At 49.9% G+C, this 25,397-nt stretch overlaps 1 protein-coding gene across 3 annotated transcripts; it reads right to left on the bottom strand.

Moving 5' to 3' along the window:
- Positions 1–5,567: 5,567 nt before the first annotated feature.
- MOB3A (MOB kinase activator 3A) lies at positions 5,568–24,273 on the bottom strand. 3 transcript variants are annotated; one of them, XM_014599868.3, is made up of 4 exons: positions 24,140–24,273; positions 10,319–10,885; positions 8,197–8,399; positions 5,568–7,236 (listed from the first exon to the last, which is right to left on the bottom strand). In XM_014599868.3, the coding sequence occupies exons 2-4, from the start codon at positions 10,734–10,736 to the stop codon at positions 7,207–7,209; spliced, it is 651 nt and encodes a 216-aa protein (XP_014455354.1). In that variant the 5' UTR covers positions 10,737–10,885; positions 24,140–24,273; the 3' UTR covers positions 5,568–7,206. The 3 variants fall into 3 exon arrangements, with proteins under 3 accessions (XP_014455354.1, XP_019345496.1, XP_059575468.1); XM_019489951.2 differs by lacking the exon at positions 24,140–24,273 and adding an exon at positions 18,665–18,767; XM_059719485.1 differs by lacking the exon at positions 24,140–24,273 and adding an exon at positions 17,909–17,991.
- Positions 24,274–25,397: the final 1,124 nt, after the last annotated feature.

Below are 25,397 nucleotides of genomic sequence, written 5' to 3'. Positions count from 1 at the left end.
TGAGCTACGACCCCTTTGCTCACATAGGTCGAGGCCTGTCTGCACGAGGAGGCTGCATCAGAAAGGGCTGCTGCCCCAAGGATTTGGGGGACGGGCATTCACACTCGGGCACCCGCCAAGGCATCAGCACAACACCCTCTGGATCGGCGTCCCACCATCCTCTGCGCTGCCCCGTGGAGGATTATCTATCAGCGGTACCGCAGGACACCAGCGTCAGTGAGCTGCGCGCGACTCCAGCCCTGCTCAAACCTCTCAAAAGCCCGTCTTGGCTCCCAGAGCTGGCAAAGGGGGCTGGAGAGCCTCGGGGGCGGCTATTCCTGCCTCTGCTGCTGCATCCCTGAAGGATCTGGACCCAGTCCTAGAAACACAGAGAAAGTAGGAGCAATTACAGAGAACCATTGCCAACAGTGGGGCAAGATCAAGTGTGGGGTGATCCGGGGGTCCGTTGTAGTGATGGGAGTAGAACAGCCTGAAAAACCACCGTCCCTCCCAACACTAAGAGCACAATAGTGCAACGCCCACCAAACCCCTTCCCTCGGCCTGGCACAGCTCAGCCCTCCCTGGTCCTTTTCTTTCTCAGAAGTTGCACCCGGCCCTGCCTTTTTTCTCAGAAAGCAAACATGAGCCATGCGGAGAGGGTCAGATTCACTGGGGTCACCAGCCAGCAGCCCGGACTCTCCATACATGGTGCAAAAGGCTGCTGAGCTGCCTCATACCCTGGCTGCATGGCACCGAGCAGTCAGCAGCCACCCCACAGAATAGGATGCTGCAGCACTTGACCTGCTAGCGGGGACCCAAAAATGGGGGGGGGGGGGGTGTCACCTTTAAAATGAGCCAGCGCTCTGATCTTTAGCCCCGCAGGGTCATTTGGCTCTGTGCCACACAATGGAGATTTTAGGTCTGCAGGGGAAAGGATCCAAGATCCCTCTGGCCAGCTGCATTTCTGAAAGGGCTTCAGCGTCATTCCAGAGAGGTGTGCGTGACTCCAGCCCTGGAACAGCGCATTGCACAACCGCTCGAAAGCCTGCCTTAGCTCCCAAAGCCTGGGGTCTATTCCTGCCTTTGCTGCTGCATTGCTGAGAGAGTTGGAACCAGTCGCAGAGCTGGAGAGGAGCGGGGCTGGACCTCAGAGGTCACATCTAGTCCATCCCGCTGCCTGAGGTCGGATCATCACCATCCAAACCACCCTGCACAAATCTATTAGCTAAGCTCTTAGGAAAACTACCATTGACCCTGACGCAACACAAGACATCACACCCTAGCCTGCCACTGGCGGGGCCAACCCTAGGGCAAATCATCCCCCTAACATTGCACGGGGCCCGTGGGACCCCTGCAAAGGCAGGGCATATGTTGGGGTCTCCCCTGTGCATGGGAGGGAGGTCTCCACACTTCTTCTGCGGCACGGGGCAGAACCGCCAGCACCCGGCGGGCACCGCAGGAGGGGCCGTGGCCGCTCTGCCCGGCTCTGCAGGGCCCCCCAAAGCACAGGGCCTGGGGCGGTCACCCCAATTCACTGTACCCTAGCCACAGGTGAAGCAGGGCAACCACACCAGCCAACATCCCGCTTCTATAACAGGTTGTGCTGAGCGGAGTCTTCTCCACGCGTGTGCAAACGGAGCACAGGGGGGTAAGAGGGGATTTCAGCCCCGCACCGTGCACGTCGACTGCAGCTCGCTACAGAAACCCACTCCCAGGGCACGGCCAATGCAGCCACCCCACTTCAGGCTCTTTCCACCTCTGGCAGATTAAGCCGTGTCCTAATGATAATGATCATCCAGAGCAAGCAGGACCAGCAGGGTCACCCTCTTAATGACACACTGTCACAAGCTAGAGGCCTGACCTCACTAGGTATAATATCTGTGGGCAAAACCTTTCAGCAACCGAACACAGCTGGTAATCACAGGGATGGGAGTGCTGTGACACCAAAGGAGGTGATTTACAAATCAGAGAGAGGAAAGGTCCACATTTAACCATTGCAGTGCTGGCAACCTGCTCGCTATCACTGCCAAGGGCAATGGACTGGATATATCCCAGGAAGAGCCAGTCTTGCTAATCCAGTCTTGCTGGGGCGGAGAAGAGCGGTCAGAATTGTGAATTCACTTCCAGTCCATCTGAGCGATACCGGCACCGTGGGAGGAAAGGGGGCAGCTGGAACCAGAAAAGCATTATGGGGTCAGCAAAACCAAGCAGCAGCTCGACCGCTTCGCACCCAGCATTGCTTTATTAGCATCAGTCATACATGAGGCCCCATTTAGGTCCTTCTCTTTTGGCTTATCCCCCGTTGCTTGCAAACAGCCTCCACCAACAGCAGCACCGTCAACACATTGAAGGTTTTGTTCAGCTGCACCCTTGTACGGCTCCGTCCCCTTGGTCCGCCAGGCTGAGCTATACCGCTCGCACGGTGCTCTTGCATCTGCACAGACTCAGTCCCCACTAGCTTTCCCTTCAGTCTAGGGGGTTAAGGGATGATACGAAACAAGTTGCCACGTGGCCAGTTAGATCTGGAGGGACTGCAAAGACAACAGGGTCATTCCCGCTGAAGCTTTTAGGGCCCCAGTTTAACCCAAGTCAATGGGCACGTGCTCAACAGGCCTGCTAGCCCTCAGCGCAGCCAAGGAGAAGCAGGCTCTGTGCTCGGATAAGACTGAAGAGGCGGGAATGGCCCATACAGCCAATGCTGTTGGCTAGCACAGCAGGTAGTGCAGCGTGGGCTGCCACCCCCATCTCAGCCCAGTGCAGCGCGTGGCTAGACAATGGCTTGTGCTCAAATGGGAGCGCTTGCACACAGCCGACATGTGACAAATGGCAGTAGCCCCAGCGGGCGGCATTGCCCCAAGCCAACGGCGACGCAATAAGATAAATATTTCCCCTTTATCATGGGACTCTGCTGCTCCCCTCACGACTCGATCAGAGCACCGACAAGGGCTGTGCTTGGCAAGGCTCCCTGGCCACACGTGAACAGCCCCGACTTGCTGCACACAGCTGGAGAGCTGCTACCTGTAAGTCTCTTATCAGGGAGGAGCTAGTAGGGCAAGTAGAGTGGCATTTACTGTATATGCTCCATTTGCCAAGCCTGGCCTCCTCCCAAGGTGTTTTGCTGACTGTCCTCTGCTGAGAGGCCTCTGTTGTTTGCTAAATTAAGTTGTTAAGGGCCACACACCAAAGGGGAATAAGGAGCATCCATGGGCACCTACTCTTGCAGAGAAAGTTGGCTGTATCTCTTACTAGTGGCTACCCCCAAAACCTGACTTTATTTAATACAATAGGGAACAAGTGAACAATACCTCCAGGTCACTTGTAATCCACCTCCATGTTCCTTGGGCAGCCTTAGCTAAGGCTTCCTACAATCCTTCAATCTGCTGTCTGCTGAGTCCTGGCAGGGGAGGGGGAATTTGCAAGAAAATAAATCCCTGCGCAGGTGAAGGAGGGAGAGCAACCGAAATGCCTTGTCAGGGGAGCAGAGACCAAAGGTGCACATGCCAGAGGGCGGCTGAGGGTGCATCTAGCAGGCAGCAGAGGAGCAAGGAGGTCTGGATGCTGCAAGCGGGCAGTCCTCACTTGCCTTGGCAGCCTCCTCAGCTGCTGCGTGCAGGCACGGGGCTAACCTGAACTGCAGCGCCAGGCGGGCACCGTATGGGCACGTGCTAGGCACTGTACAAACATACAGCAAAAACAGGAGGCCTTACCTTGCAAGTCACCGGTTTGTTGCCCCACAGTCCTTCCCTGCCCATGGTACGGTTACAGCTAGCCCACTCCTCACTGACTACAGGGATGTTTTGGAAGAGCAGGGGGGGGATGAAATGAGCCATATGAGGAGTTGAAGGCTGCACAATAAAGTGCTGCAAAGGCCTTACCTAGCTTGATTAAAGGACCCTAGCTGGTGGCATAGTGCATTCAATCACTGTAGTTCTTGCAGCCTCTGAGACTTGACTTTTAACTAAGGGGAAGTTAGTTTGAAATGCAAGAACAGGTTCGAAGTGGGGGCTAGCTGAGAAGCATAGTGGAGTCGCACTAAGATTTGATGGTGCTTATAGCTGTGACCCAGGATTGCGCTTCCACACCAAGGACTTGCCTCAGGCCGCACGGCTCATTTGGGGCTGTATTTTTTCTCCAAGACTGATCAGTACCACATGTTCCACATAGAAACATGCCTTCTCGGGAGAAGCTCTTTGCATGGAGATTTAGACAGCCCCGGTCACTGGTGAGTTTTACAGGGTCAACACCAGCTTCTCTGCGACGGGACTTTCAGGCAGCTCAGTTCGGTGTCCAACCCACACCAGAGAGAGCACAAAGCTCATTGCTGATACATTATGAGAAGGCAGCACCCTCTAGTGACAATACATAGGCAGTCGCTGGCAGAACACCATTCCCCAGCTGCATGACAACATTGCACATCCTCCTCTCTCCTACCCATAGCACTGCATACAGATTTCTGCTTTTCTCTGCTGCAACACCCCAGCAAGCAGCCAATTGTTTTAAAGGCCTATGGATTACTCTTCATACGCGAGTATGAGCAGGGCAGCCTCTTTCCAACATGCACACACAGCAGGCTATCTTAGTGATACTCAGCACCTGGTCAAGTCCCTGTGACAATGGAAGACCTTTCTTCTTTGTGCGTGTAGCAGGTGTTTCTCCGAAACCCCTCTCACTACCCTGCTATCTAAGACACGTCCTCTGTATCCAGAAACTTCACAGGGAGGGAAGAGGGTCAGGGCCTTGGCTGGATCCTGGGAGCTGAGCCAAGAAGACCTGAAGTTGTGAGCCTTCGACACAAGCAAACTCCATAGGTGAAGTCAGCAGCAAGCTGTCGTAGATGACAGATATAGAGCAGTTTTGGGTCCTTGGACTTTCTCCTTTGACAGGCACATGGCCATAAAAGCCACATTGTGCTGTCTCCAGTCATTGCTCTGGGCAGAGCTCTCAGCTGTTTCCAAAGTGAATCCCATTATCAGGGCATGAATTAGGATCTACCCCAAGACCTCTCCCACTGGCCTGAAACTCATTTGTGTCCCTTCCTCCAAGATCCTGCAAGCCAGGATTGCGGGAGCCTGAGCACATTTTTGATGGTTGACTACTTGTTTTTGGCTGGAACTACACAACAGATCTGGGTTGGCGAGGTGCAACCCTCATGCTCCTGGCAGGCTTATAAGGCAGCCGTAGATATGAAAGTGGGCAACTGTGCTTTTCAGGACAATTAAGACATTAAGAATTATGGTCCAATTGTTGGGCCACGAGCCTTTGACTTCAGAGACCCATGTTCAGGTCCTGCGTGACATTGGTAAGGTCACTGGTTTCTCTGTTACTTACCTATGAAGTAGGAAGATGCCTCATCTCAAAGGGGTATTACAAGGATAACTACATTAAAGAACATAAAGTGCTCCAATACCACAGTAATAAGAGCTGGATCTAAGACCAGAAAGCTTTAAGCTTTTAAGAAGCTTTTGGAGATGGGTCCTCCACTCACTATGTAATAGTCTCAGTTATTTCCAGATGCGAGTCATTTGCTGTGATGGTATGAGTGCTGATTTCTTAGGAAAAAAAAAAGTCACAGCAATACAAGCAGAATCTGCAAATTCAACATAATTTATTGCTTCCATTTCAAGGAATGATAGTGGTATTTGTAAAAACAAAAGTATCCCAATTATAGTAGGAGAAATGACACACATGAGTACAAGACTCGGAACACAGGAAACCCTTAGAGGAAAGTGGCTAGTGGTAACAACTTGGTCACTGCTCAGAAAATCCCCTTCCAGTCTCCCCCTACCCCAAATCCAGTGGTCACTCCTTTGTCAGCCACGTCTCACAGGTGTTCCACAACAGGCAGCTCTACAGAGTTACTCATCCAGACAGTAGCAAGACTATGCACTGGAGATGCAGTCTGTCAAGCAAGATATACAGTAGATGACAGGAAGAGACAGAACGGGAAATACACAGATGGGAAACACGACAGAGGAAGAAGAGGGAGAGTGGTATAGATCACTCACAGACACTGGAGTCTGTAAATTTGCATGGGTCAAAAAGGGTGCAGGTGTGTAAAAGTGATCCCTCCACCTACCTGCTCCAGCTCCTGGGAAGCAGGGAACAGAACCTCTAGTGACTTGGGGCCAGACTGGGTGGCCTCAACTGGCTTCATTTTATGTTGAGGTGTAGGGTCAGGGCTCCAGGAAAGATGTCAAAGCAGCCTGCTAAGTGTAGGTGAATACTTCCAACTTCTGTCCCAGCAGCTTTTCCTGCCCTTTTTACTCCCAAAGGCCACATATATGCTTATGTAAATGGGCAGCAGCATTGAAGCTCCCTCCCTCGTGCATACGGTGCCACTTGGAACCGAAGTTATGTTACAGCCACAAGGAGAAAGACAGCTAAAAACAGATGTAGCAGGAAAGGCAGCTGCATCTATTTTCACCCATCTCGGTGCTCAGACACACAGCGGAGCTTACTCATACGGCACCTATTTCCTTGGCACAACATGCTTTGAAAGAGGGAAACCTAAATATTTGCCTCCTCCTGAAGCAAGAACCTCAATGGTTAACAGGCATAAGCTGCCTTAGACCAGACATGGCAAGTTTGGTCTAGCCATGACAAGGCAGTAAGGATTTCAGGAAGAAGGAAGGTAGGTGCAAAAATACTAAAGCATGCAAAGGGCTGAGCCTGCACATACAATGGATTCTCTAGATGAGAAAAGGTTAAAACTTGAGCATCCCTAATGCCCTTGTGCATAGGAGCATACTCGAACCAGGCTCCAGGGGATCCCCATACCGTTGGGGCTTCAGTATACAAGCACATTCAGTGGAAGGCACCACAGCAATCTGGAGACCAACTCCATGTCCTGGCTCTGTTGAAAGCCAGTCCACTTAAAAAAAAGCACTTGAAGCAACTGAAGAAGTCGAGCGAGTACCACCTCCACAACCTGGCAGGGGAGAGGAAGTGCGAGGTGGCTGCATCACAAAGCCTTCTTCCCTCCTCCAAGTTGACTGAGAATGAGAATATTTCCATTTAGTAGCAAAGTTATAGAAATTACTGTAGAAAACTAGTTATCTAGAACATCTTTAAAAATATTCCTGCAATCTCCATTTTACATTGAAAACTCATTAAAAATATATATATTTTAATGAAATGTCTCTGGACTGCCTTGAAGAGCATCTCTGTTGCAATCATGGGCATCTGTAGTCCTGGAAGTGACTAGGTGAGGGCAGGAAGGTCTGGATCTCAGTGGCACATCCGTGAAGTCATTTCCTTCTGTCAAGGGAAATGGGGAGTAAGTGTCACAGTACCGGTAACCCAAGAGGGGGAGATTTCAGTAAGAGAGTCAAGGTTGAGGTTTCTAAGACGATATTAAAACAGGAAGCATCCAAACTGGAATGCTTATGACGGGCAACAGTGCACCATGTCATCTTTACCTCTGCTTCCACATCCCCAACCAGGACCAGGCAGGACACCCCAGATGCCATACAGCAAAAATCTCCTTTGCTTGATACAGTGCATCAATTAGCACCCACCACCCCATTCTAATAATTAGTACTTGTCAGCCTGCCAGCTCTTTCTGATGGTAGAAAGCACTCATTTTACACAAGGAGAAATAAAAGTGTGGGGAGAAGAGATTGACTCTGCAAGAGTCACACAGCAAGGCAGTAACAGCTGGGGAACGGACCCTGAGCTCCTGAGCAGCGTTCGGGCAACAGGGGCAAAGGCACCAGGGCAGACTGTTGGGAAGTCACATCAAGTCTGTAAGCAAGGGATGCGTAGCTCCTTACGGCCAGTGCATCCAGACTGAAGAACAGCAGATGCATGCAACAGTCACTGATTGACTAAGGGAGGTGGCGCCCGGGGAGGCAGCAGGAGGGTGAAGGAAATGAAGTAGACACCATCCACAGACAAGCTGGCAGCCCAAAGCATTAGGGGGCTGCTGGGCACAGCTCACACAACACATCAACTCCCCTCTCCACGCATGCAATGGCTCTGCTCAGTCACACGGGGTATGCTGGGGTCTGCGACCCGTGGACAAGACCAAGGCAAAGAGGAACCCGTGATGCACCAGGGAAGGGAATGGAGCAGGTATAGTGGGAGTATCAGCTGCCCTCTTCAGGGCTCTCTCTCATTGCTTGGGCCTTGCAAACTGGCAATCAGGGGTGGGGGAGCCCACATGCCAGAGTGCCACTGAGACAAACGGCAGACTCCATCATCTTTGCATTCACTCACCAGTGGTTCCAACTCCTTGGTGTCTATTAGGTTGAATTCTTTCACAAAATAGTAAAAGTGCTTGTAGCAGGTGTTCACGTGGGCTTCTGACCCCATCTGGGTGATCCTGTCGAAGTGGTGAATGTAAACGTGGACAAAGACCCGGAAGAGCCTGGAGAGAATCTTCTTCACCACCTGAAGGAAGTTCTTGGGGAAAGGAGTACCTGCAAGGAGACATGTGGGCGTTAGAGGCTGCCGAAGCAGCGCCAGAGATACGGTACAGTGCCCTCTTCCTCGAGCACCAACACAAGCCCAGGCCATTTTGAACAGACAGAAAAGTTTCATCCAGAATAATTTACCGACTGACTGACCTCCCTCCCTCCTAGCACTGGGTCAACGTTTCAAAAACCTCATTTCCTGCACAGTTAAAAAAAAGTATGTTCTGTTCTGTCACTTCTTGGCACGTTGCAATTAAGGCCGTTAGAAGGAAAGACAACTGTAGTGCATGAAACCCGTAACAGAACAACGCTTGGCCATTTGGTCTTTACAAAACCAGACTCCAATTTAAAACTGGACACAGATTGTGGGGAAAAAAAAAAACAAAAAAAAAACAACACAGACGGGGATTAAAAATAGTACACATCTCTTTCTCTAGCTAAGTGGCTCTTTGTCCACAAGTGCTCTGTATGAAGTGGCGCATTTCCAACCAGGCCACAGCAGTGCAGAAAAGGCTTGCAGTGCAACGTCCAAGAGTTTGACATCTCTGATGCTATAAGCTTTCCCCGCAACTCTGGATGAAAACAGACTGCTGGTATGGGGTGTCACCAATCCAGCTCAGAAGAAATCCTCCCTGACAGACCCAAAGAAAAAGGGAACGCTCCCAGAGCTTTGTTACGACACCAGGCATTTAAACAGCAGAAGGTTGTGAAAGATTTGTTTTTCTCCCGTATTTCACAGCTTCTCTCTCTCCTGACACACAGCCTTGCATCATGCTGACTGTCCAGAGCTCTGCCCAAGAGATCATCCAGGAGCACTGCAGAGTGCAAGGAGGCCAACTTTTTACCGGAGATCGAGCAAGCAGCCTCTGGTGTGCTGCCCCTTCCCCTGCCAAGGCAAGTGAGAACTAAATTGAACTAATCCAAGACACTGGCCTTTTGCATTCAATTGCACTTGTCTAGTCAGACCTGGACCAGAGCTAAAAAGCTGCTGAGAGAGTTTTAAAACAGTCCAAAATGTCAGCTGCTACAGAAGCTGGAAAAGCAGCTCTCACTGGCACAACAGAAGCTCGTTTCAGATGCACACAGGCACAAAGCATTAGGCCAGTATCTTAAAGCCCGTGTTCAGAGGCAAGCATCCACATCCCGACTTCACTGGGAATTGCGGTCTCTGGAACTGAGCCATGTGTTGAAGTGCTCACCCTTGGGTACAAAGGTCCAAGCTCAGGTGCCCAACCCGCATTTCTACTGCCCTGGCAGCGTGGAGTGGGGGTTACTGGACATATCAGTTATATTTATATCCATACAAACAGGCCACAGTAGTACAGAAAAAGCCTGTGTAAGAAAAACAGTGAGAATTAGGCTTTTAGGTTGCTTTCATGCTCTTGATTTTAACCTTTGGGAGATTGAAACTATTAGACCTTGAAATAAATCCCTTCTTGCCCTCTCCATCATGCCCTTTTCTTGAACTGCTTCAGCCAGTTATAAGTAACCTAGTACAACATCATAGGAAATCAAAGCAGTCAACCAAGCAGCACCGTGTGCTACAGAATGAATTTAGTTGATGCAGACTTGGATGCGCTGCTCTAGGGAGCAAGAGCATCAGTGCTTGGAGCTCGATGCTGAAAACACCCTCCATAACCAATCCCAAAGGCTTTGGGCCATTGGGAAAAGCATCTCCTCTCTTGTTTTACCTGAAGTCAGAAGCAAGAGAAACTCTCAGGGCAGGAACACAATGCTTGCTCTGACATGTTTCTTAGCGCAGGCCACCACACTGCGCTGCACTCCTGAACTGTGCTGGAGTAGAAGAGGCAAGCCTGGGTGACTGTGGCAAAGCAGATGGGAAGACGGTCTTTGCCACTGGCCCCAACTGCTCTTTGACTCCTTGTAACCCCAGATTTTCCCCCTACCAACCAAACTCAACTCACCAACATTGGTGGGAAAGATGTCCTCATTGTTGATCTGCACCTCAATCCAGTCCATCAAGAGGTTCATGTACTGGGGTGCAGACAGAGCGGTGGGTTTCCGGTACTTGTGCTCATCCTGCCATCTGTACTCGTACTTGGGTCCACCAGACATGATGGGGCAGGACTGCTCCGTGCAATAGTCACTGATGGTGCCGTAGATCAGATTGATGCGGTTGAAGAAGTCCACCACGTGCACTGCTACCCAGTCGTTCTGCTCCTCACCAGACGGCAGCTGGACCGCTAGCTTCAAGTCCAGCCCCGCATTGAGAGAGGCTTGAGCTCTCTTGTGCAGCTCAAACCGCTGAGTCCCGGGCTCAAACTTGCGCTTGGGCCGAAAGGTTCTGTCCTTATTGAACACTTGCTTTAAGGCGTTGGACATTTTTCTTCTCTTCTTTCTCTTCCAAGTCCGCAGCGATGACAGCTGGAGACACACAGCTACTGGACCGTGTCCAGTGACAGTGTTGCAAGGGCTTCTAATCTTCACCAAGATCTCTCTGAGCTCATCTGGCTCCCCAAGGGCCTTCTGATCTGTAACACAAAAAGGAGAATTACAAACAAACGTTAGAGGAGCAGCTGTTTTTTGGGAGCAACACTGAGTTCATTAGTACTATGGTTCCTCAATTGTGGTCTACAGACTACTGATGGTGGGCGACACCATCACACCAGACTCTTCCCGCTTTTCAAATACAAGTTTAATCATGAAAGTGCACTGAAGAGGAATCGTACGGACCAACGCACCGCTGTTGGCCCTAAGAGTTTGGGAAGCACTTCTTGAGTAGGAAGATTTAGAAACCACTTTCTCTGCCTCCCCCCCAATTCAAAATGTGAAGACCTGGAATGGGTGCTATAGTAGGCCTTCAAGAGGGGCTATGGATCGTTTTGTTAAAAGGAAAGTCCTTAAATAGAGAGCAAGGGCAGAGCTCTCGAAGAGGTGGCTGGAGCAAAAGGAACATTTGAGAGCTGGGCCTGCAGGATTCACCCGCAGCGAGGGACGGTTTGCACCTAAATTGACAGGTTTTTCAAAAACAGGCATCAGGGAGGATGGGCTTCTCACTCGGACGCCAGGACAGCTCTTGTTTTATGAAGTCATTCAGAAACCAGTACGGCTTTTTTGTTCCTGGATGGAATAAGAAAAACATCACCCAACCTTCACAAACGTCGGTCAACATGATTGTCTTTGAACGGGCTCGAAACCCAGATACTAATAACCAAAGAGACACTGGAAAGCACCTTATGGTAGGAACAGCCCCATTATGGTCAATGAGACCGCTCCAGTAGGAAGGTGCTACTCTACGTGGGTATTCATATATAGCCCCGTATGGCAGGAGTCCTTATGTGAAATAGGAGTGGTGTGGTTTTGGTATCACACTGCAGGAGCTGCTGACCAGACCATGGACAGGTCAGTTTAAGTCAGCCTGCAAAAGAAACATCCTTGTAGTCCCACGGTGTCCTCAGACATCCAAGCACCCTCTTGGTGGCCAAATGATGGTCTGCGAGGCACTCGAGAGGCAGGAGACAGCCGGTCGCATGGAACAAAGAGGAGGGAGGGATCAGCGCTTGCACGTATAAAAGTGCCCCGTGTGTTTGGCAGCATTAGGGAGGTTCAAGAATCAGGGCAGATCAGTGTTTGTGTCCTTTATGATGGAGTCTGTGTTGAAAAACTGAAAGCAATTTTCTTTCTAAAACATGGCCAATTGAAAATTGCAGGTTATGACAACCTCTAAAGGCCCAAATTTGCATAATGTATTATTGTAGCATGCTAATTAGACAGCTAGTCAAGCGTTACACGTTCGCTTTCAAAAGTCTGGGGGAGGGAAAAAAAGAGAAGTCTAGCACTGAACTGAAGGGAAGTCGCAAGCCCGGCCCAGAACCGGAGCTTGCTGAAGTGATGAAACAGCCGGTGACAGCTACAGCCTCTTCTGCAGGTGCAGAGAGAGTATTTCTTTTTTTCACTTTGATTTAATGCAGCTCAATGACTGCCTCATCCAGAAATTATGAAATGGTTTGAGAGTTTGAAAACAAGCTTTCCTGCCTTTTCTCTCTCCATGCAGGACTAAAACCTAGGCAGCAGAGGCAGAGATGGAAACCCTCCAAATTGTTTCTGCTTGCTGCGTGCTTCAATACTCAGTACAATTTATGGTCTACAAAGTTACGGACGCCTTTGTTTAACGTGGCAGGGAGTTTTAAACGGTGTTGCTCATTTTTGAAAAGGCTGGTTTTCTGCACTAAACTGAATTCTGGTTTCCACTCATGAACAGCTTGACCAAAGTCGCACTTAAAAACAGGCAGACCAAACGACTCGGTACGTAAGAAACACTGTTAGAAAAAAAAATGGTGAGAGTGACAAGTTTATATTGGCCTAGAAAATTGGGGAAATATGCGCTGAATCCTCCTGACCAGCAAAAAGCATCAATTTTAGCCTACAAGGACTATAAAACAACAAGTCCTGATGGTCAACAACCCCTAGGAATCAGCATGTCCTTTGGAAAAAGAAGTGAAAGACCAGGTGCACACACAAAATGACAGAGCACATCCACAGAGCCAGGTTTCTTGCTTGCTTATTTAAGTTAACTAACCAATATTTATTGTGTATAATTGCAAAGCAAATCAATCCTACCAAGAATGCGTAAGAGACCTCCCTAAATGTTGCTTAACATAAGCATTAGCCTTAGCAGAGCCAGAGGCTTGTTACAGGACTGCACACGGATGTGCACGGGTCCCTAGGACACGCCAGGTTGCAAGAAAAATGTAAGCACGTGAGATTTGGCGAGAGATTCGCTGGGTATCAAGTAAACCAGGCCACGTCCCGAGATGAGACTATGCAAAGCCACGTGACTACCCCAAACTTTGCTTTGGAGAACATGTTTAAGAGAAGTGTCTGGAAGAACCTGGCAGTGTTTTGACTAGTTTAAGCCATAGGAAGAGAAGCAAGTTCAAGATGCGATTAATCACACAGACGAATAGATGTGAAGAGGAAGTAGCATGCATTTAGCAGTGACACCAGAAGCCAGATGTGGAGAGAGGGCAGCTCTGGTTAGCATGAGCGAGTCGCAGCCTCACCACATCCTGCAGCACAACACTTCACTGAGTCTGCAAAGCGGAAACACAAGGGGCTGTGCCCATCCTTCTGCACCCACAGAGTTCTCCCGTAACATGCTTGTAACAAAGGCCGCTCTTGCCTCAAAGTCGGTGCCAGAACAAAGGCCAAGCCTCTGTGACAATGTGGAGGGCAGCTGCTGGGTCTGCAGCGACTTCCAGCAGGAAATCGGCTCCAGAGAAATACTGGCTCCCAACTGTTTCCTCACTTTGGAGTCGCAGGAATGAATACTGGAGACTTGCACGAGCGTCACCACGCACCCGTGCAACAGCCCTCTGCTCTGGGCTCCAGGCAGGAGGAGAGGGGAGACTTCTGTTCTGCTCAATGCTGCTTTTACTTTCCTTCATTTTACACCATTGCAACTCCAAGTCATAGTACTGATGCTGGAACGCGAATAAGTCAGAAGACACGTATGGTTAGAGGTCTGGAGAGCAGGCCGTACGGTGCGAGGCTGAGACACGTGGGTCTATTCAGCCTGGAGAAGAGAAGACTCAGAGGGGACTTGGTGGCAGCCTATAAAGTATATAAGGGGTGCATATCAGGGACCGGGAGAACGACTGTTCAGGTCTCCCCAGGGGAAGACTAGGACTAACAGTCCTAAATTGCTAGAAGACCGCTTTAGATGAGACGTAAGGAAAAACTTTACAACTCGGGTGACTGGGGTCTGGACTAGACTCCCCCCCAGAGGTGGTGCAATCACCTACTCTGGAGATGTTCACGCAACATCTGGATGCTCACCTTGCTGGGGTCCCCCGTCCCCAGCAGTCTTCCTGCCCATGAGCAGGGGGGGCTGGACCTGACGATCCCGAGAGGTCCCCAACATCTACGAAGCTATGAATTCCTCCTATGTCCAGCAGCCTCTTTCCTCACCTCCCCACTGGACGGTTACAGACCCTGGCTGGCCGAGGGCAGTACCGACTGCAATGCAGCAGCAGAGTTGCTTTCTCAAAGCTGGTCACACTATGCTGAACACCAAGAAATCGCCCTAGGGCTTGGTGGCATGGTTTCATCAGGGTGGATCCCGACTCAAGCAGGGCGTTGGACTAAATGCAACCTCCTGAGGTCCCTTCCGACCCTATTGTTTTATGAATTAATAAAAGCCAAACCAGACTTACCAAGGGGGAGTTTCTACAGGGTTTATTTGCTAATTAGCTGTTAAGAGGTCTAGCATCCCTTGACACACAGCTTCTATTACAAGCAGAGCTGCACGTGTTTCAGGTCTGAGAGCATGCAAGGCCTCTGGACGTTTGAGGCTTCACCAAGCAGGAGACTGAAGTCCTTCAGCAAACCTATGCATGAGCAGCAAATGGGGAGCTCCTTTTCTCTCAGTACCAACCTCTGGTGGAAGGGATGGGGAAGGGGATTAGAGGGAATTTTGATTTCCTGGCTCAGTCAGTTCTTGGTTTCTCTGCTGAGGCTGCCAACAGCACTAAGGGTTAAAAGTTATCGGTGATGAAACAGAGAGACAATGTCCAAAAGCCGACTGATGACAATGATTTTTGGCCAAATCTGTTTGAGCTGGTTTATGGAACTGGACTGGAGGATGAGCTCCGAGTCACCTCTGCTCTGAGGTTTGATTTATGCATGTTGGTGCAAATTAAAAGCGACATATATTTTATATGCATAGAAAACAATGGCAAGGACTGCCCTGTGTGTTCAGCTTGAAAAAAAGCAAGCCAGCAAAGCCAATAAGCATTTACATAGGCAGATCCTAGACTGGTGTGGATCAGTATAGCTCCCCTAATGCCTTGCCTGTTCACACTGCCCGAGGACGTGCCAACAAGGCCAGCACAGGAGCAGGGGGACCAGCACTCAAGCACACTGCATTATATTAGCAATGCCATTTTCCTTCTGCAGCTTCCTCTTTCTATTTTTACGACTGGCAAGACTGCATGACAAACTGGCTCCTTTACCCAGCCACTGTAAACCTGCCACCAGTCCAAAGACACTAGGGACATGGAAATCTCAGCTGAAATTCCCAACAGATGCACTGTGTTTAATGACGGGTTTGATGTGCAGCTCGGTTAAAAGAAAGACTTGGCCCTAGGAAAACTTGTTAGAGAGAGACACAGACCAAAGCAGGATCTGACATTGCTTAAAGATGATGTAAGGGTTATCAAACTTCCCCCCCCCCCACAACCACCCATCCACTGAACAAGCAGCAATAAATCATCCTGTATGCAGAACAGAAAGGAAAGATTAAGTGGAGTTAGAATTTGATGTCATTTGTCCAAATACAATTTGCCAAAAATCACAAAGAGCACAATACAGCCAGCACCACTTTCTTCCAAAATGGCCTGGCTAGCCACCAAGCTCGTACCTGCTTAGACATCCCCCCTCCTGGCTATCAAGGAGCATCCCAGTGCCTCCCACATCCTACACGGTGGAGGACAGAGCCCAGTAGCAAACCAAAGCTCTCAAATTCATTCTCTGGAGGAATGGCACCGTCTCCACAGTCGGGGGCATGAGACAGCGAGTTCAGTATATTGAACAGCCAGCATAAGCATGAACTCAGACAAATAAGCAGTGAACGATGGAAGAAAATGATGCTCCCAGGTGAGCAATTATTAATTGGGAAAGGAGAGGTAGGGTTTTAAAAAAAATAAAATAAAGGACTCTGTGCCAGACAGATGCAGAAAGCTACTTGCTAGGCGTCGAGGCCAGATTCTGCTCTTGTTTAAGCTGAAGACAGCGCAGCGCTGCCTTGCTCTAAATGAGGCTGTTCGCACTGGGTGCGTCTACACGAGAGGCTTACTGAGCAGTAGCCCAATAACACCGCGCAGTAGCATGCCGGTCCAAAACCGTCAGCATATGCTACTGCGCAGTGTTATTAGGCTACTACACAGTAAGCCTCACAAAAAACGCTCTGCGCCAGCACTACTGCGCTGTAACTGTACTAACTAAATGCGCAGTAACTACTGAACTAAATGTGCATCAAGGAGCAACTCGCACAAGACTCACAGACCCACAGGAACAGACTTTCAGCCTCCAAGTTCCCCTGTGCAAAATGAAGTTTATTTTCTACCTAAGGGTTTTTACCATCTTGGATTTGACCTCAGCCTGACAAGGGGGGGGGGGGGGGGGGGGGGGTGTCCAAAAGCTTGCAAAGATCTTTTTTTTTGTGATTTCTTAGTTGGTCTAATAAAAGGCATTATCTCTGAACCAAGAGTTTTGCATTTTTGTTTCGGACCAGCCTGGCTACCAAATACATCCCAGTAACGACTGCGCCTTAGTGAGTGCAGAATGGCCGGCCGCTACCCAGCCTGGAGAAGTCAGCAAGCAGCAGCCACCGCTGCCATAGTCTGAATACTTCTCAAACTCGCCGACCGTCACCTTCACATGTCAATAGCAAAGGTTCAGCGATCGCGCCCTGGAAAGCACCTCCTCCGCCTTCTGAAATAGGGGTGGTATTCTTGGTAAGCGCCCGCCCCAATCAGATCAGCTCAGGAAGTCAGCTCCCCCGGCGTGCTTAAGGACTCCACCGCCTACACAGGACCTTCTGCCCAGAGCAGACTGTTTCCTTCAGTTCCTGAACACCATCCAGAGCAACATACAGTGCCGTCTTCCCCCCCTGCACCGTCCCCACGCAGGATTAAAATTTCAGAGATTTAGCAAGCACCTGAAGAAATGCAGCAAGCTCCTACCTGCATTGTGGGGCTCCTCGGTTGCTTGCTGAACAGTCTTATGCTAGTGTTTTTAAGGGCCAAAACGAAAGCTTCCCTTTTTAAGGGTTGTTTCATTCACTATCTACCACATAAGTTCAGACTGCGGGAGGCAGATAGTAGCTGCAAGCGTCCCCTCCCTTCCTTTCCAAGTGACCCGACCGCTCAGGCAGCTCACATCCTGTTGCCTTACTCACATAGGAGCCCTTCAAGTAAATCTCCCAGTGAGTAACAGATTTACAGTAAGGTTGTTGGTCGAAATATTTTCCTTTAGGGAAAACTACTCCACTGTACAAGCATTTTAGATTTAACACGTATACAAAACTCAGCCAAAAGTTATGATCCCTGCACAGCAGGTCACAATTGTGGTGATTTAACCATCCATCCGTGCCCAGGCCAGGCTTGGGCAGCACTTGCAGAGAGAAGAAAAAGTACTTTTTCGCCCAGCCCAGTGAATCGGCAGATATACATGCAAAAAAGTCCAGGAAATTTCAAACCGTTTGCTGTATGAAGGAGCGTGGGAGGAAGGGAAGGATTTCAGGTTAGATCATCATGGGGTAGGGGAGATTTTCAGGTTAGGATGAACAAGTTTTAGAAGGTCTCTGCCAATTCTAACCAGGAAGCGGCAGGGATACCGGAGGTCCTGTTTGAACATGAGAAAGGTATAATCAGAGGGCCCATAACTGCATAGATCCAAAAAATCTTATCATATCTAGTGAAGAACTGCACAACTGCCCAAAGAGTCTGAAGCTGCTCATTCGAAGTCAAGAAACACCGACAGAAATAACTTACCCCATCGCCATTTTTTGGCAACTTTTAAATCAGGCGACAGCGTGCACGAGGACGGACCGTGGCTTTATCTGGCGCGCTGACCACAGCAGAAGCCGACTCGTTCCTCCGCTACACAACTACGCTAAACGGAGCGGACCCACAACTCTTCCGCAGGGTTTAAAAGCAACACTATGCAAATATAGCAATGAACCTGGCCACGAGGAAGGGACCAAAACCAAGATTCAGTACAGAATACAGACACAGTAATGGAGGCAGCAGAGCCAAAAAAAAGTTCAGAAAGGCAGAAATCTGACCATTCATAATCTTTGTTAAATGATACCTCCACCCAGGTTCATTTCCTGTCTGGCAGGAATTCCCTTACTTCTAACTGGAGATATGCCAGTATTTTCCTATAAACTTGTTGCAACTCCTCTAACCTTTATAACCACGCCAGTGTCAGTCTGGAGTAGATTTTCCAAGGCACAGACATTTCCATCTCTTTCTGTTTAATTCTTGGTAAAAAGTTTTATGGCATTTCAAAATTTTGAACAAATAAAAAAAGAGGAAAGCCTTATTATATTTCCAGTAGCCTGTAAGACTTGCACAACAAAAATCAGACAGGGACAGCCATCACTATATGGTTTGTGAACCGAGGAGAGCCAAGGTACTCACTGCTGGCCTGGTGCTGCTCCAACTATTGCCCGCTGGGGTCTGCGTGGGTGCACCGGCTGGTAATACAGCAATTAAAAACACAGGGACAAATATGGCTTTACTCACCGCTGCAATTTCCCGTCTTTCTTTCTAGGAGACACCAGTAGCAAATAAATGGAGCTACACCAGAGATCTGTGAACCTGCTCAGCCCCAATGCTCAATCAAACAAAGAGCCCCTTCACGATCAGTCCAGAGTGTCCCCCTCTCCCCTTCAGATCCAAGCAATGACTCTTTGGACAGCCCAAGAGGGAAATCATGAAAACCCCATGCTTGTTCTGGGGTTTCCAAGGAAAGGGGTCTCCTAGGATCAGTACAGTCCTCTGAACCACAAGAATGAAGAACTGCTCCAACTGCACGCAAACAAGGGGAAGTAACACCATGATCTTATGTGCAATTTAAATTTCCCTTTCCTCTTGAAAGGTGACGGCATTGAAACAAATTGTAAAACCGATTTAGTTTTGCTAATAGCAAAAAATGCCCGACAAAAATCAAACCAGGGTGCGGCTAGGAGAGACTTTATGACATAACCTGGGGCAGAACTCCTTGCCACGCACTGTAGCAAAGGGCAACAGCTCCAGCAACCCTACGTCACAAGAGTAAGGGCTGCGATACTCCATTCATGCTGGATCTGTGGATGCATTGCACAGATAGCAGGACCCCCATGAAGTAGTGAGAGTTGTTTAAAACTCTCGCACACTGCCGGGATGGATAGAGAGCTCACGGGACAGTAAACGTATCACAGCCGCTCTACGCCAGGCTCTCAAGTTTGGATCAAGACCGAGTGACAAGAGGTTGTGGAGCGTTCTTGCAAGGTGGAGGGGGACAGCTTAGCTCAAATGTTAACTGTTAACTTAACTTTCCTTTCAAAACCCCCAAAAAAGAAAGAAAATGTTGATTGCTGCACTTGTGATTGTTACTTAAGGCCATGTACAAAGAGGATTTTGAATCAACTAACATTTGCATCCCCTGGTAGGTTAGACGCGTGTACATTCGGGAAAGCTGAATTAACCCCTGTTGTGTGTTAGTGACTGTTTCGTGGCTACGTGGGAAGGCACAGCTAAGCTGTGGCTGGCTTCGCAGAGGCAAAATTAAGCTGGCAGACTGGCTCACGACACTGGAAGATGGACAGGTGTGCTATGTGAGCGCATGTTTCTAGGGCAAGAAACAGCAGGTGGTGGCCTCCCGCACTCTGAACATTTGTCCCTTCATGGTACAAATGATCCACCTTTTGGAAACCTGTGAGCAAACAGGATTTTTGCTCTCCTTTAACCTGGCTCTGTCCCTCATTGAAGGATTCAAGAGGCAAAATGCCCAATTAAAATGATATACATATGCCTTGCAGCCGATTTCAGAAGACATGGGTCACTGTACTGTTCTCAGTAGCCACGGGTAATATGATTTTAGGGAAACAGCATAGTTTTATCAACTCTAAACTCTTTCTTCAAGTAGCAGTTAGGTTGGATCACACTTCTCCATCATAATGGGCATCTTTATACATGCTGGGGGGAAGGGCATTTTAATTAGAGTGGCTCTTGGGAGCCACTCAATTTAAAACACCCGCAGTACCCCATATATTCAGCATCCCACATTTCTAAATGGAAGCGGGGGGCACTGTGACTAAAGCTTGTTTGACGAGCTTTAGTTAAGTCAAAGCGCCCCTGCTACCATTTAGACCCTGAATACCTGGCGCGGAGGCTGCTGGAACACATTAATTAGACTCGATTAATTGAGTTTGTGCCCACGCATTCCCATTAGAACGTCGAGGCAGGTGCTGGGCACCCGTATAGATGCCCAAGGTCTTCATTTTAAGCCCATCTAGTCCAGCGGTTCTCAACCTTTTTTGTACCAGGACCCACTTTTAAATGTCAAGAGCCAGTCTTGCCCAGTCCCCAGCCCCCAGTGTATGGGGCAGGGGGGACCCCAAGCAGCCCCTCGGAGGCTGGAACTCTGCCAGCCTGCAAAAGGAAAGCCACGGTTTCCCATTTTCCCCCTTTACAAGAGAATCCATTTGTTCAGTTTGTTCGTGACCCTTTCATATATTCTTGTGACCCATTTCGGATTGAGAAACACTGATCTAGTCAATACGGTCCAATACCACAGGCTCATATGTTGCTCAGACTGGAACTAGTCTCCTTATACAGACCAGGCTCAGAAAGAGACCAGCAGCAAGGTCCACCCCTTTACGTCACAGGGACAATCCTTCCTCTCTCCTTGGTTCATAGCGCTTTGCATGATATTGTGCGTTTCTCCCCAAAAGAAAAAATATCCCTGTGTCGCCCGCTCTTCTCCTTCCCCTTTATAATCACCACAAATGCATGAGGTCAGTGCTGTATATCTTTAGGCAGAGTTTTGCAGAAGTACCACCAGGCCTATAACAATTTCTGTAGCAATTAATATCAGACTTCCTACCAAACAATTCAATATGAAGAGTCCAAAAGCAGCAGCACAATGGGAAACTGCAACTGGGACAGGAAAAACGAAGGTGGCTTGCAGTGCGACATTTAGGCTGCTTTAATGTTCTGGTTTCCACGCATCCTAGGAAGCCAATATACCCATCCAAATATAGTCATGGTACAATGGCACATGCCCCGAATCCACTCCCTAGATCAAGAGCTGGAAGCTACAATGGAGCATCACCTTTATACCAGCCAGGGAGGCTACCAGCACAGGATGTACTTTGAGCACCACCTTTGTCCACACTTACAGACCCATTTATGCTGCCAGAGTGGGGTGAAGGCACCTTATGGCTTGAATACATAAAGAAAATTTGCACCAATGTACCACGTAATTAATGACATCACTGAAAACCCCTCCCGTGGGCTCTCTGCAACAGTGCAAGGTAGGGCGTCTGCTGGTATCACTTGGCTCATGACTGCCCAGTTTGTGGCACACGTACAAGTGGCACAGCCTGTGTCTGGTATGAAGGAGATCGGGGAAGGGGGCCGGGAGCACAGCAACAGATAAAGCAGAGAGCAGTAGATCAGACAGGGAGCTCAGAGCATGAAGCTGAAAGCAGAGCAGCAGTGGAAGGGGCTGGAGTGGCACCGGGGGAGGGTTTACCTTGTGGCACAACTGTGGCATAAAGCCTGGTCCTTATTAACGCTTCTGCCCGCCCTGCTTTGCAACACATGCAGCTCATCTGCATGAAGACCTTTTGCCACTCTAACTAATTGGATGTTTTTAAGCACGGACAACTTAGGAGAAGCACAAGTCAAGCACATTTCTACAAAGCTACTGTTCGAAGTGCGCACGTACAGTCTCCGCAGCGTCCGCTCTTTTCCAGCGGATCCAACAAACAGCGACCTCTCCTGCCCCCGGCGCATCTCAGATATGCAGCAAGGAAGAAAGCAGCAATTTTATCCAGGGTCCCCTGTCATTTCATCAGCAGCAGGGTGGTGTTTTTAGCACAGCAGGAGCTCTGGAGGGAGGTTCAGACACACTCACAACAAAAGTCTCACATAATTGCCTCCAAGGGCCATAGAGAATGAAGGTAAACGCCCAGCCGACGGTGCGTTCTTTACTGAAAGCATTAGCTGGATTGCGCCCAGATTATTTTATTTTTTAAAATAATCTCCTAAACCTCCAGCACAACTGGATATGGACCCCCTAATTCAGGAGTCTGAACTTCAAGCGCTGGACTTCCTGGGGTCAGTGCAGAGAGGTTTCAGGAAGGGCTTATTTTCACCCCCGACCAGGGGAACTCTTTTCATAGTTTTGTAGTTTTTAGGGGCTGGAAGGGACCTTGCACATGGGCAGGAAAAACCGCTGGGACCAGATGACCCCAACAAGATGCTTTTTAAAGATTGCCTCTGTGTTCACTTGTTGCCCTAGAGATCTCTGGCCCAATTATAGAAAAGAACAAAAAAAGCATTAGCTACAAAATAGCATGAACCATCAATACAGACCGAACTTCTTAAAGTGGGCTAAACATGCTTTCTGTGCAGAAACTCAGCGTTTTTCTGATCAACCAGACACCGGGGGTATTTTCCAGGCTGGGATGGGAGGAGGCTGCACCAGGGAGCCAAACAGAGCCTGGAAAATGCTGTGCTGCTCGACAGCCCGAGCCACTCCGGGAAACCTGGCAACTAACCGCTATGTGGAGTCTGCTTTAAACCTACACACAGAGAAAAAGTCGAGGGGTTAAGCTGGAAGCGAACTAGTTTAGTGCTCAAGTGCGATCGCACAGCTTCCAGCACATCGCTTTGTGCGCTGGCCCCCCCATCCCGATGCACGCGCCAGACGACGGTGCAATAACTTCCTGCTCGGCACGCCTGGATCTCGACTTAGCTCTTCGGCCCGAGCCAAGAAATCACCAGCTGAAGAGGAAGCCCCCCCCACCCCGGCATGCAGGAGGCCGATCCCGAGCCAATCTGGCAGGAATGCAGACGAAACGCTTTATTTTAAAATGTTAAAAGCGCGTGACCGTCCCAAGCCAAGCCTGATGATTGATTTGCTTTCTGTTTTATTCATCTAAGATATGGAATTTACGCTATTCCGAGAAACTGGTTCATAAATACACACAGAGACTTGGGAGAAAGCCCGAACCTTTGACCAGGAAGAAAGCAAGAGACTATCGCTCGGGCCCAATAAAAACAGATGGTTCGGGGAATTTTATCTCCTAGTAAAAATCCCCTCTGCGCCGTAACTTGGCAGGGAAGGAAAATTACAGCCTGGAGAGTGGCTTTTCTTTCTTTCTTTTTAAATAAAGAAATCTTAAAGCATGGGGTATTAAGAAAGGTTTCCTTCTTGATCATTACACAGGGGAGTTGTCCCAAACTTTGATGGAGGAGCCAAGACCCCTGGACACACCTGGAAAGCATCTTCTACCGAGGTAGCCAACACTCGCCTGGACGCAAATCCTGAGCTTAAAAGCAAGCGCTCCTCCCGCTGACCGGCAGTGCCGGGGGCACCGTCTCTGCCCGCTCCACATTCGAAGGGGAGGCAGGAACGAACCCAAGTTGCAGGTACGGCAGCTCGAGGCACACCTTAAACACCCCGAGCTCAACACAATCGAGCAGATGCATTTGTGCTCACCACGTCCGAAACGCTGGCTCTTCCGTCTTGTTTGCAGCTAACCGAATACGAACGCGCGGACGGCCCCAAAACACCCGCCCGACACACTTATTGTCCGGCGGGCACCGCTCTGGCGTGGACCAGCGCTTCTGGGCCCCAGGCGCCCCGCGGAAAACACCAGCCCTTCCTTTCCCCCTCTGCTTCTCCCCGATGGAAAAGTACATGGAGCCCGGTGCCCAGAATTGCAAAGCGGGAAACCTGCGGGTTCCTCCCGAACCACGTCCATGACCCGCTCGGCGCGGGGCGCGCCCGTGGCACCACCAACTCCCCCGAGCCAGCGCAACGGACCACCCCGCCACACGTCCCCACATGGAGCAACCCCATCTGCCGCTCTGTCCTCAGGCACACGTTACATACATGGTGCAAGCGCCATAAGCGCTGAAGCGCGATAAGCGCGGAGCGAACACACGTGCGGCGCAACTCCCGCCTCCCCCCCCCCGCCCTGCCCTGCCCTGCCCTGCCCTGACCTGCCCGCGGGGATAGTCCCGGCGCTGGCGGAAGAGTCCCGGGCCGTTCCGCGCCGCCGTGATGCGCCCCACAACTTCTGCGTGTCGCCCCCCGCTCCGCGCGCGCCGCTCCGCCTCCACCTCCGCCTCGCCGCGCGGGGCCGGCCCTACTTCCTCTTAAAGGGGCCGCGCTGCCGCCCGCAGGCTCCTCCCCGGGGCGGGCAGCGCAATGACGATGAGCTCTTGCGAACCGCCTGTTGTTACATTGTAGCAATGTGAATGGTCACGTCTGCCCAGGACTTTCACCATATTTGCCACCTCCTCCACTGGATGCAGGGGGGAAGCGTGCAAATCAAGAATTTTTTGTTGGTTTTGGTTGCAAATATCTAGTTGGTCTAATAAAAGGGCCGTTGGGGCCATCATTTCAACCCTTGCACAGTCCATAATAGTAAACGCTCACATGAGATTTGATTTTGGTGTGGATTTATGTACGACACTGCCCTCGATTCATGTCTGGATTTACTACCATATTTCTATTAGTAATGTTTTTACGTTGGTGGGCTCTACTTTAGTATAATATCTAGTATAGTACAGGATAATATATAGTCTTTCGTATAAAGTAGCTCAGTTACTTTGTTCGAACGTGTTGCCGTTATGGTCGTATGTACGTGGTGTTTGGGGGAGTCCTTAATAATAGGAAAAGTGTGCAAAATGTAGGATAATTTTGGAGGCGGCGTATGCCAAACCCACCGGTGTTCATCAACTTTTGGGTTTTGTTTTTTATTTAATTTGTATCCGGGGCCAAATGAGCCAAAACTAAATCCAAATCCAGGAGATCAGAACCAGAAGTGGCCCTTGCTCCCGGCAAACATCCTCCACCCATGCCTGGGGCTTCAGATGCTTCCCCAGGGATTCGCCCTTTGGCGGGCATCCTACGTGCAGGCCCGAGCCCGGAGGCTGGGGGTTCGGATGCCCCGAGTTTTGCTTGCCCTCGGCCGTACGGCGGCAGGGACAAGCTAGGGAGCAGACTCCCTTTTCCGTGAAGTCGGCGTGTAGCTGAGATCGTCCCACTGGAAGCGACAGTGGGAGGCTAGCTATGCACTCCCTCGGTCAAGGCCAAGAAAGTGGTTTTCCCCTGCTGGTAGGAAAACCACCTTGGTGGTCATGGGAATCAAAGAGATGCTAAGGAGCCATGAAGCCAGGCAATGACCCCCTGGCGCATGCGGGTGCATGTGCACCCCCTGAGGTCGGCCGGGCACCCCCTGGAAGCGCCAGGGGG

The sequence above is a fragment of the Alligator mississippiensis genome, chromosome 16, assembly GCF_030867095.1.
Source record: "Alligator mississippiensis isolate rAllMis1 chromosome 16, rAllMis1, whole genome shotgun sequence".
NCBI lineage: Eukaryota > Metazoa > Chordata > Crocodylia > Alligatoridae > Alligator > Alligator mississippiensis.
Note: the sequence above shows the minus strand (reverse complement) of the source record. Positions and strands in the feature narration are given on the sequence as shown.